General features: G+C 40.8%; 1 protein-coding gene across 2 annotated transcripts in view; it reads left to right on the top strand.

The window, feature by feature from the left end:
• The window catches only part of Nell2 (neural EGFL like 2), a 338769-nt gene that overhangs the window by 186851 nt on the left and 139272 nt on the right, over positions 1-12646 (top strand). For both annotated transcript variants that reach the window (XM_005354010.1, XM_013348697.2), the window contains one exon: positions 6450-6575. In XM_005354010.1, coding sequence (XP_005354067.1) covers positions 6450-6575 — 126 coding nt within the window. The remainder of the gene's footprint in view (positions 1-6449; positions 6576-12646) is intronic.

Raw genomic sequence — 12646 nt, forward strand, 5'->3', positions numbered from 1 at the left:
TATTCAAAATAAAAAAAAAGCCAGCCTTTCCCCCAAACCCACCTCGAGCCTGGCCCCACCATTTAACTTTCCTTTGATTCCTTTCCCTCACGGGAGTATTTTAAGAGCTAGCACCAAGCACATAAGACTTTTTGCTATTATATACATGAATAAGTTCTGGTTTTCTCAAGTGAGAGTGGAACGCTCAGATGTGAAGTCATTAATATTGCCAAGTGCATTAACAAGTACAAAGAACAGACCGTGCCTGTCCATTAATGGGGCCCATTGCCCCCTACTCAGTGCACATTGCCCAGGTTTCTGTTGTGCACTCCGCAGCATTCATGACATTGGCATTTACTTATGCTGGCATTTCCTCAGCCAGAGCTTGTCTTTGCCATCTCTAATGCAGTATCTGGAGCAGAGTGCACGACCACTTTATGCTCAGTGAATAAAAATGAATATTAAAGATAAACAACCATCAGAAAGCTTGGAATTTGCTGATGTGTGCTGTGACGGGGAAGGGGAACTTCAGTGAGATGGAACTGAAAACTATTTGAACATGGACTACTCTGTTGCCAAGGAACCATGAAATTTCCTCAGAGATAATACTGTCTAGGATTCTGTATGTCAGGTGCCAGATTCAAGAGATAGCTACTGGAATGAGGTATTACTGACATGATATCTTTTTCTTGGTTTATAAACCAATGTATGTCAGATTGTGTGTGTGTGTGTGTGGTACATATTCATGTGTGTGTGTGTGTGTATGTATACACACACACACACACACACACACACACACATACATGGAGGCCAGACATTAATCTAGGATGTCATTCCTCAGGAGCTGTCTTCCTTATTTGCTTGTCTGTTTGACACTGGGTCGCTCGCTGGCCTAGGACTCACCTGTTCATTCTAGGCTGGCTGACCAGTGAACCCCAGGGATCCACCTGTTTCTGCCTCACTGGTTCTGGGATTATACACATTTGCCTATCATACCTTGATTGTTTTTTTGAATTTTACAGGGGCCCTGGGAGTTGATACGTCATGCTTACAGGGTGAGCATGCTAGCTGCTGGGCTGTCTTCCCAGCCCCCAGAGTCTGTGTTGTAACTTTATCGGTATTGAATTTTAGAAGAGGCATTAAGAACTACATTGTTGAGCAATGAATGTACTCTTTTTTAGGCAGAGACATGCCTAGTGACTGAGTATTTCTATTTGGCAGCCCATTCTGACTACAGTTCTTTCTGCTTAGCAGAAGTCATGATAGTAGTTCGACACTTAGAATCATCAAAACGTGACCAAAAATCCAATAAAGCTTTTTACAAGAAGACATTTGATAAATTTTTAAACAGTAAAAATGAAGCTGAGAGTTTGGCTCATTTAAGTTTTAGTTTGGTTCTTAAAGCTGAAATACACTCTGGACCAAGTTGGCACTTGATTTATGCCCGAATACTTTTCAGATGCTATTGTGTGTCTGCAAGAATCTGTACACATCATTGGGCATGACTTTCCAGCAACTTGTAATATTAGGACATTAAACACAGCTTTGTGGGGCTTTCTCTGAAGGCCAGGTGTGAGGAATGAAGACATGTTCTGTTCACAGTGCTGATGGAAGATTGGTATTTGGCCCCTTCTCCCTTAGGATGCTGCCCTGAGCTCTAAGCTTGTCCCTTGACAGCCTTTGGACATAGACTTAACATCTCTGTAAACTCCAAATTGAAGTTCCTAAATAGCTCCGATTAAATAACCTGCTTGGTTTTGCTTTATGACCCCATAGCAACACACTGGGTTTTATTTAAGAAGAATTCAGAAACAGACATTAAGCGGGTCAGGATCTCACATTTCTGTGGGCTGTTGATCCCAGGAGGAGCAGCAGTGATGTTAGATAGGTCAGTTTTACCCTTGTACAAATTGCTCCTATTTATGCTTATAACTGACATTCTCCACCATGTATGTGGCTGTACTAGGTTCACATTGACAAAATTAATCTTAATTCACAGTCTGTTTTGCTCACATTGCCCCATAGGATTTTGGTATAATCAGAGTTCATAATGCTTTAAGTGTTCTTGAGATGCCTCACAGGTGCTTCCAAGTGTGATTTGCCAGATTTGAAGCAAGTTATTTGGGAATGGGCATTTTCTACAGGATGCTGTCTTTGGAGATTACTGTAGAACCTTATTTGAGCCAGGATCTCTACAATCTTGCTCTGGTCTCTGAAGCTGCTGTCTTTTCCAAGAGCCTCACTTGTTTGTGAAGATGCCGTTCCATGTATGAGCAGAGTAATTCCTGCTTGTGGTAGCCAGTGTTGTCACTGAGTTATATTCTTCATTCTGCAATTTAAATTCTACCCTTGTGCACACACACTTCTTGATACTCCTGTGTAGTTCATTCATAGGCTTAAGCTTGAGGACTCAATGTTAGTATTTTTTATTTTGTTTTGTCTGGTTATTATTAGTAACTTTTGCCTTTACAGAACCTCTCACAGGGCTGAGTTATTCATCCACTGAGCAAACCAGGTACTCTAATAATTCCATATGATTCTCTTTATGGTCTCAAGACCCTAGCTAATGGGTTCTCATCACATTATCTCAGACTATTTAGTTAGGTAATTTGTAGACTATAATACTTGTTTTTCCAACCAGTTCAAAGATTCAGAAGTAGCATAGAATAAGAAATAGTATTCTAGAAAATTAGAAAATCTGATGGTTATTTTTAAATTGTCATGAAACCAGCCTTTAAAAGTTTATGGGCTCATTCTATAGTATTCACTGGCTTCACTGACTTAGAAGTCACCTTCCAAGATTTGGTCAAGACAGAAATAAGTAATGCATGTAATGGTCTCAACTCTGGTTACATACTATATACTATACTGGAGTATATCAAATACCTGTTTTTGTGAATGAATGTTAATGGTACAATTCCAACTGCGTTGGTTTATGTATTGTCCACTACATACAAAACCTAATATGTTTCCTAGTTGTCTCTCAGCAGAAAATTGTATTAGAGTTCTCATAGAGCTACTTTAAATTAGTTGCCTGTATTCCATCATAGAGAATTCAGGATTTGGGGTAAATACACACACACACACACACACACACACACACGCATAGGTATATATATGCATGTATTTTAGAATGTGTGATATATATGAATATACATTGAATATATGACATATACCACACAGCATGCATTACACTGTGTAGTATATAGTATATATATAGGATATAGTCACACAATAAATATATATGAATATTTTTAAATATAACATTCTCAGTCTGTATAATGTTACTTGCATGTATATAATCTCAGGACTGACAAATTGGTATTGGATAATTAACTGGGAGATCATAAATAAACTTCTTGGTGGATCTTCCTCAGGGAAAACTATTTCTCCTGATCTTGACATCCCTGTATTTCTGAAGACAATATATACTTGGATTTTGTATCTTGATCCATTCAGTCATCTTGTGTCTTTTGACCGAATAATTAAGAGTGCTAATATTTAAAGTTATTATTGAAAATTGTGTGTTGATTACAGTCATGTGTTCTTGGTGTTGCTTTGTGTTTCAGGGATTATTGCTTCGGTTTTATTTCTACAGTCTCTGCTATGCTCATTCTTTTCTTCAGCATCAAATATTGCTTTCTGAGTTTTTTTTTTAGATTTGGTCTGTTGGATAAAATTATTTTAGGTATTTTGTACTATGGAAAGTTTTGTTTTCCTCCTTCATATCAGATAGTTTGCTGAGCATATTAATCTAGTTTGGCTGTCATGGCCTTTTTTTCTAGTCTCTTCTGGATTTCAAAGTTGTCATTGAAAAACCATCTGTTTTTCTAAATGGTTTTCCTTTTTAAGTGCTTGTGCCTTTCCTTGCAATTGTCAATAATTTTCATTTGTTCTGTGTACTAAGTGTTTTAACAATGAATACGCCATACACAGTTTCTGTTCTGGTCTTGGCTACTTGGTGTTCTATGTTCTTCTTGAATCTGTAATAGGTATGTCTTTCCTTAGCCTGGAGAAATTTTCTTCTATGATCTTGTTTAAGATCTGATTTGGGACATTGACCTGGAATTATTCTCCTTCATCTATTCTTGTAATGTAATGGGGTCTGTTTATTGGGTCCCATATTTCTTGTATGTGTCTTTTCTGTGTTTTTAATAAAAATTCATATTTTGTTTATTTTGACTAGATTCTGCGATTTAGCTTCACATCCTGGCATTTCATCTTCTGCTTGCTTCATTGTACTTGTAAGGTGTTCCCTTAAGTTTTCTAATTGAGTTATTGAGCTTTTAAATTTCATCTTTACTTCAGCTTGAGTCCTTTTTCATCTTTCTATCTCTTTATTGAATTTGGAGTAGAGTTACTGCCTTGATGTCTCATATTGTTTGAATTTGTGAAATGAAATTTGAATATGTGAACTTCTTATGCTAGTTCTATGCCTTACATGATTAGATCAAATGTGGTTAGAACACAGGATGTGTGGACCAGGTTGGGCAGAAATGTTGTGTATGACTTAGGTAGAATAAAATCAGGTTGACACAGACTGGCTGGCATTCAGGCTATGAATGTTGGTCTGGTCCTAGAGTTTGTAGGTATGGTGTTTGGGGTGGGGAGGAGATTAGTAGAGAAAGGACTAGGCAGATCGACCCTGGGGAAGAATATGCAGGATCTGCCTGGGAGGAAATGTTCAGTGTGCTATGAAAGGGACCTGTTGGTTTTAGGAAGGAATAGAAATACCAGAGGAAGTCTAGAGCTTGGTATAGACAGGGGTGGCCAGAGCAGGCCAAGGCACTGAGTGTAAGACTTGGATTAGATCTGAGGATTTGGAGAGGTCGCAGGAGGGGATGATCAGATAGGTAAACCCTGGTAAAGGATGCTTAAAATCTGACTTGGTGGAGAGACTCACCTAGTGTTTATAATTTTTACCTGATGCATTAATGCAAAGGAATTATTCATATTAATAATATATCAAGTAATAATTTATATATGAATTCATTATATAATAATTAAATCGGGTTGAATGTTTATATTTTCAAATGGTTATCATTTTCTTTGTGGTAAAAATTTTCAACAAAATTTATATTTCTTAAATTTTATTGTCATCAGTAGGGTTATACAGTGAAGCAAGCCAATTGAATTCCTTTGTCCTCTCTAACTATAGCATTAACCCATTGATCAACACTTTCTGGACCCTCTGAACTTGGCTGACAATTGGGGCAGACTGAGAAGCCAATGACAATGGCACTGGGATTTGTCTCTACTGCATGTACTGGCTTTTTGGGATCCTAGTCTATTTGGATGCATACCTTCCTTAGCCTGGATGTAGGGGGGGAGGGCCTTGGACTTCCCACAGGGTGGAGTTCCCTGCCCTCTCTTAGGTCTGGATGGGGGTGGGGGGGTGAGTAGGGGAGCAGGAGGGTAAGGAGAAGAGGGGAGGAAGTGGAAATTTTGGATGATATTATTTATAAAGCAATGAAAAATAAATAAAAAACCACTTTCTTACTCCCCCAGTTTTGCCTGATAACTCCATTATGTTCTCAACTTTTCTTGATTCCTTTATCTTTTTGTCCCAGATTCATTCCATTTTCCCAGCCATGGGGATTAGCGGTGCATGCCTGCACCCTAGCTTTTACACAGTGCTGGGCCTAGAACTTAGTTCCTTGTGTTTGTGCACCAGGTACCTTCTTGCCTGAGCCATCCACTCAGTTCAAAGTAAAGGATCTCAGCAGCAAGTATTTGCCACATGCTTTATGTTCCATGTAGAGCAGGTACAATTAAATAAGGAGGTTTATTGTTAACATTCACCTTCTTCACCCCTGCTTATTGTGCTTATCATCTCTAAGCTTTTATACTTAAAGTAAGAATTAACATGTATGATCTCCCATTTTATATTCTAGTACTTCATAATTTCTCGTCTGATTCTGGTCTCCATACTGTAATCCTGTCTGCATTCAGACACTTAGTAGGGTAGCTATTGCTCTGTTAGTATCTCTAATAAACTGCTGTTCTTGGATTCTCACTTTCAAGTGAAGTCTGTCACACTCTGTGTACAGCGAATACTTTACTTACTTCCTCCAAGGCCTCCCCAAGGTGCACAGAACAGCCAGTGAGTCAAAAGCAACAGTTGCTTGGCTCAGTGATTTCAAGATGCTCAGGCAGCCCGATTTGCTCTTTCTGACTCATTTTATCAAACACAATTAGATGAATGCACTAAGGATTTCAAAAGCTGTTCTTAACGATATAAGTCGAAACTGGCAGGCCCTTTTGAAACTGCAGCAGGAAACGCTGATAAAAGCTAACATGCTTTCCGTCCTGTGAACATCAAACATTCTTATTAAAGGAGCTATTTTTGAATGCTCTTTCAAAATGCAGTTCAATTAGTTGCTATTCCTCTCTTCTTGACAAAAATAAAATTATTGGAAAATTCTGGAGTATTGGCCACCATTGACCTTGGACCTACTTTTCCTTTGTAGACATTGACGAGTGTGCTGAAGGGCGCCATTACTGCCGCGAGAATACCATGTGTGTGAACACACCTGGCTCTTTCATGTGCATCTGTAAAACTGGGTACATCAGGATCGACGATTACTCATGTACAGGTAAGTGCTGCCTCCTTGAAAGAGTATTTCCTGTCTTGGGTTTGTTTGTTCTTAAATTTCTAAGAAGTATGTCATAAATGTTTCCTCATAACAAAAAATAAAGTGGAAACCATTGCATCTTGATTTGGCATTTAGCTGTGATTCTTCCCTGAAGAAGAGAGTATTTGCTATTGCATGAACTTTTCTCGGGAGACATGAAGCAATGTTTACTAAGTCTTTTAGGGCATTAGCAACAGACCAGGTTACAGGTACAGCCAAGTCTTGCTTAGGGAACCTGTGAGTTTATTTGGCCTATTAAAGCATGATTGAACGATTGTGCACCTGAGCGTGGGTGATCCTAAAACAGCTAGATCACTGAGAAGTCTAACTGCAGCACGCATGTTCCTTGTGGCTGTATAGATACAACTCCTTCTCAGCTACAGTTTCACACTCATACACTTTGGCACCTCCCAAGAGAAGCTGTACGTAACTATGCATCTGGAATAGAAATATATACAGCTAGAATGGGGGTGCAGAAAGACTGGCTGGATTATCAGGCATGGATCTAGTGACTTGCCTGACAACTCCTATAAGGGAACCCCAAGAGACCTAATCTTGAGGGTCTCTAGCCTCACACACAGCTTCTCTGAGTCAGATACCAATGGATGCTGTTCTTGAAGGGAGTCAATGACACTCTTGCTTCAGCTCGTACATTCTTTCTGCCCTTTTTTCCGTGATGCTCTGAGTCTTGAAGGGAATGATATAGATATTTTGCTATTTTCTCTGCTTATGGGCATTGGGACATGGTGCTACAACAAAAAAGAATAATTTATTTCTGGAATTTGATAAACTAAAAGTGTGTACACTAACCACCATTTACCGCAGGAAGCGTCTCCGCTCCTCTGACCAAGACTGACAGCCACAATAATCCTATCGACATAAACACCAATGTTTCAGGAGCAATTTGTTTGTTTGTTTGTTTATTTATTTATTTATTAAAGATTTCTGCCTCCTCCCCTCCACTGCCTCCCATATCCCTCCCCCTCCCCCAATCAAGTCCCCCTCCCTCATCAGCAGTCAGGGTTCCCTGCCCTGTGGGAAGTCCAAGGAATTCCCACCTCCTTCCAGGTCTAGTAAGGTGAGCATCCAAACTGCCTAGGCTCCCACAAAGCCAGTACGTGCAGTAGGATCAAAACCCAGTGTCATTGATCTTGACTTCTCAGCAGTCCTCATTGTTCGCTATGTTCAGCGAGTCTGGTTTTATCCCATGCTTTTTCAGACATTGAGCCTATAATTCATGATCCTAGAGAAGCTAAATAAGAAGGTGAACCCAAAGAAAGACATATAGTCATCCTCCTTTCAGGAGCAATTTGATAGTAACATCATATTCATTAAACATAAAAAAGTAGCAATAATAACTACAAACAAACAACAACTACAAAAAAAAGTAGAATCTTCCTGACTCCGGCCTATGACTCCCTTGATGTGGGTGGCTTGTCACTGGATTTACCCTGCCAGGTGTGAATTTGTTCCTGTAGGAATTTGAACAAAACTTAAATCCATACAGAATATAGTTGCTTACACTCTTAGCACTCATGCCGTTCTAATACCAGATGGCTCCCTTCCCTGTTATGCTGACAACATAGCACAAAGATCCAGAGTGAGATCGGTCCATTGGCGCCGGTTCTCTCCCAGCAGTCCCGGCACTAGGTGAGCTACTCAGCAAGGCAGACACTTATGACTCAGTCTGCCTTGGTGTCTCCACATCCCACATCCAGAGTATACAGTATTTTCAGCAGTCCGGCCTTACCCTTTAGTTCTAGCAGTGAACCAACAGCCATGTTGAGATGGTCCATATTGCTTGGGGAGTCTCGGGGCTCCCAGGCCAACAGGTGATGGGCAGGCAGCTCACCCCAGCAATGAGTTTCATGGCTTCTGGGGGTATTCTTTGTCCTATTACACAAGTTTCTTTCTTTACCTTTTAGTTATTGTAACTAACTGGTGTGTGGTTTTCTTTTCCGCATATCTGTACCTTACCTTACAATGTTCTGAAGAATGTTATAATGGTCATTGTAGTTGTTCATAGGCATCATAACTGGGGAGAACTGTTGCTTGTGTCATTTTGGAAGCTTTCATTGTGCCTTCTGGTACCATGGAGGTATTGCTCATAGAGGAGATATTCAGGTGAGTTTCAGCTCGGGGTGCCTTGGGCTCTGTGTCAGAAATGCATGGTATTTTCAACAATAGGTACCTCACACCTCTGGTATCTGACAAGAGTAATAGCAACATGTCATATGCTTTGGAAGCCTCTTGTACCAGCCTGACCAACAACTCAAAGACAGCTCCTTCTCTCTGGTGTTGGGGTTTTTGTTAGGTGGTCTTTGGCACATGGAGGGGACATTGGTAATGATGTTTTCAAACAGAAAGATGGCAACATCTGTGAAGACTCACTGCTACCCAGTCCAAGAAAGAAAAAGTTGGAGTCACCAAACCATATCATTTTAGCCTTCGACTGTGTGCTGTCCCCATGTGCTGGCTTTGAAGCCTGCATGAAGGATAACATTTTTCATATCTTTTTTCTGATTGCAATTTTTATCTGGTAAAATTCTTTTTGGACAGAGAGTCCAGCCTCAATTGCATAACTTAACACCCTAAGTAGGGACATTGTAAGAGTGACTTCTGCCACTCCCTTACAGTCCTGACCCCTTTCAGATTCAGCATGCTCTTCGGTTCATCTCTGAGTCTCAGGATGCCCCCTTGTGCCATTGGCAGATTGCATTCATTAAAGATGCACATTACCTCATGAGACACAGAAAAAATGTGCCCCATAGGGATTTTTCCCACAGATTGTTCATGTTAGACAACTCATCCTTAGTTGCATGTCTTACCACTTGTATCGGAAACACCGTTGCTCTAAATATATTAAGAAACACCGTTCTCTACTGTGTAGAGAAGGACAACATGGATATTACCCCACTGACGCTCTAGCCTCAGGCTGCTGTGCTTCATCCCCCACAGCAGGGACAATGAAGCTCTTCCTTCCAGTTTCTCCTTTGGCTCTGCCATGTTCCCATATTCTACTGAAATTTTACTGGTCCGTGCACACAAATGTCTACTAACCCAGGGGAATGGAAGCAAGAGAACAAAGCAACAGTTACATCCAAGTCTAGCTTGGTTCACTAGGCTTACTTACCGCAGTAAAGATGAGGGGTTACCTACAGAAGCACAGCTGCGTTAGTGAAAAATCTCACCCCAATTTAGATGATGATTTTCCCTTGGCAACATAGATAGCGTCTCAGTTGAGGTTACTTTCATACTTTATACAAACTATCACGTCCTGAGACCTATCTGGGGCAGATGAAGGAAGTGCCTGGAAGCTCAGGTGATAGTCTATCCCTTCTGATGGGGGAGCCTCAGCAGACCCAAGCTTGTAGGTGTCACTGCTGCTCTAATGAAGACAGCCATGACTGTAATGTTCAGGGGACACGGTCGACAGCACCTGGTTGCTCAGGAGAGCTTTTGTGCTCCATATTAGGAAGCGAAAAGCTGAAGAATCAAGTCAAGATTATGCTAAGTATATACTTAAACGTTTTTCTTTCTCAAGTCTTGTGTGAATTACTAAGGCCACTTGAAGAAACAGCCCCTAAATGATACTTTATGTAGTGGAAGAACAATTGCATACACATTTTGTGATGGTTTTCTTCAGTGTCTGAGAGGCAGGAAAGCTGCCATCAACAGCTTCCATACCTTGGTGAGAGACAGTGAGCTTCCCTTGATGGGTCCCTTATACCTTGGTGAGAGACAGTGAACTTCCCTTGATGGGTCCCTTATACCTTGGTGAGAGACAGTGAGCTTACTTTGATGGGTTCCTTATGCTGGTTTTCTAAAATGTCTTTCCCTTCAGTATCACGCCAAGGCCTGCTCAGGGATGCCGTGAGTATGTTTGTAATATCTGATGCTAGTCTGTGGATTACTATACCTGCATATGAAAACAAATATGCAAGATTAGCTTTCCCACCACAGGGCCAGAGGGAAGGTGAAAATGAATGAGACTTTCTTTTGTAGTCTACCTTGTGATCAGATGATTCATAAAAATAGCAAAAGTAGCTAAAATCATAAAGTTGGACGGCACCTGAAAACGTATTCTTGTCTTCTAATCTCTCCCCCAATTGCATATTCTTCATTAGATAAAATGAGGCTATCCATAATTCATACAATTTCCAGAGAAGAGGAGTCTACCATAGTCCTTGGCAAAAAATCTGAATCTATAATAGGAAAGATATTCTCTAATACTTCTGACTAATGTGTCATTTCATGTATTTGTCCACCCAACATTGTTACTACAGTGACCACACTGTGCACAAAATGCTATTCTACATACCAGAGCAGAGGGAGCTCATCCTTGAAATCAAATTGTTTGCATAAAACACAGATGAAAAGTGACAGATGAAAAGTCTTCCCATGGGACATAACTAAATACATCTCGCAGGTACAAAGGTGTTTAAGAGAGAGGACAATGGGTTTGCAAATTCCTGTTCTTTGGTCAGTCCAACCTAAACATTTACAAATGATGGAAACAAGTTCCCTTTTCCTTAGTTACACTGTTAAGCAGAGCAAGTTGTGAAACATTTTGAAAGAGATGGTTTTTAACATAAAAATAATACATCAGAAGTCCCTGTAAATAATGGGGAATAGAGCTCACAACTTACTATATTAATGATGTCAATAAAAATGAATTTCATGTTAATATTTAACCAGAAAAACTAAGATCCAACCTGCTGCATCTAAGAGAGTACAGCTGAAGATGGTTTGGTTTGGTTTGGTTTGTTTTTCAAGATAGGGTTTCTCTGTGTAACAGATCTCACTGTCTTGGAACTACCTCTTGTAGACTGGGGTGGCCTTTAACTCACAAAGATAAGCCTACCTCTGCCTCCTGAGTGCTGGGATCAAAGGCCTGTGCTACCACTGCCCAGAGTCAAAGATGTACTTCTTACAACCAAGAGTTCTGGTGGTTTTGACACATCTGATGATGTGCCCTCAGACACTTGGGACAGCTTCATGTCTATTTATCCTTTGCAGCGATTCCCTGCTTTCTTGTAACAATACAAGCGTGTTCCAGGGCTTAAGTAAGAGGCCCAGGCTGGTGTTTCCCATGGTAACTGCTTCCAGGGTTCATTTCTGGTCTGAGTTCGTGTGGGTCGCAAGCCTAGCTGCAGCGAATCCACAGATACCCATACCCTGTCATGGCACACTTCCTGTGTTGTCTTTCTCTCTCTCTGTGTGCCTCTTCGGGATGAAACCTCACCAAGTACTGTTTGCTTCTGACCACTAAGGGGAAATTTCCCCTTTCAGTTCCAGAGTTTCTCAGGATATGGACCGAGTGTCTCTTCAGCAGAATGCAGAAGAGAGCTGAGATCATTTCGGAAAAGCTGCTTAGGTTAAGGCTTTTGTGCTGATTAGAGAGGAGCCAAGACTTTAAGAGTCTGGCAGAGGACAGAAACATATTTCCTTAATGAGGCTCTGGCTTTTCCAACTAATCCATTTCCTCTGCTTCCTTTACAGAGGAGAAAGATTTCTGGCCCTTACATTCCCATCTACTCTATCTGAGTCTGTCAGTTTAAGAGCTTGTAGCTGTACCCAAAAGCTGGATTTCTGGGGGTGGAGGTGGATATGTGGCTTTTATTTTTACCTAGGATGTTGAAAACATTGTCAAGGCAGTCCCTCCCAGCCCCGCTCCAGTTGTGAACCTCTGCACTAGGGCTCACAGATGAACCTCCTCTGTCAGATTGCCTTGTGCACTGACATCTGGCACAGTCCTTTAAGAGATGCTGTAAGATCTGAGTTGGACTCGGTTTCTCTGATAATGTTATAGTTGTGTCTCTGAGAGTAGTGGATCAGTCCCTCCCGCTGTACCTGAAGCCTCTGAGGCCCTGCAGAATCTTCTTCCCTCCCCCATTCGTGGCTGATTCCCAAGTTTTCTCTCCTTCGCTTCTTGTGCCCGTCGTTGTAAATATGTTTTATAACTGTGTTTCTCTCTCTCGAACTGTTGAAGATTCCTTGGCCAAACACAATTGGCATTTTCTTTTTTTTTT

This window comes from Microtus ochrogaster, chromosome 15 (assembly GCF_000317375.1).
Source record: "Microtus ochrogaster isolate Prairie Vole_2 chromosome 15, MicOch1.0, whole genome shotgun sequence".
Taxonomy (NCBI): Eukaryota; Metazoa; Chordata; class Mammalia; order Rodentia; family Cricetidae; genus Microtus; species Microtus ochrogaster.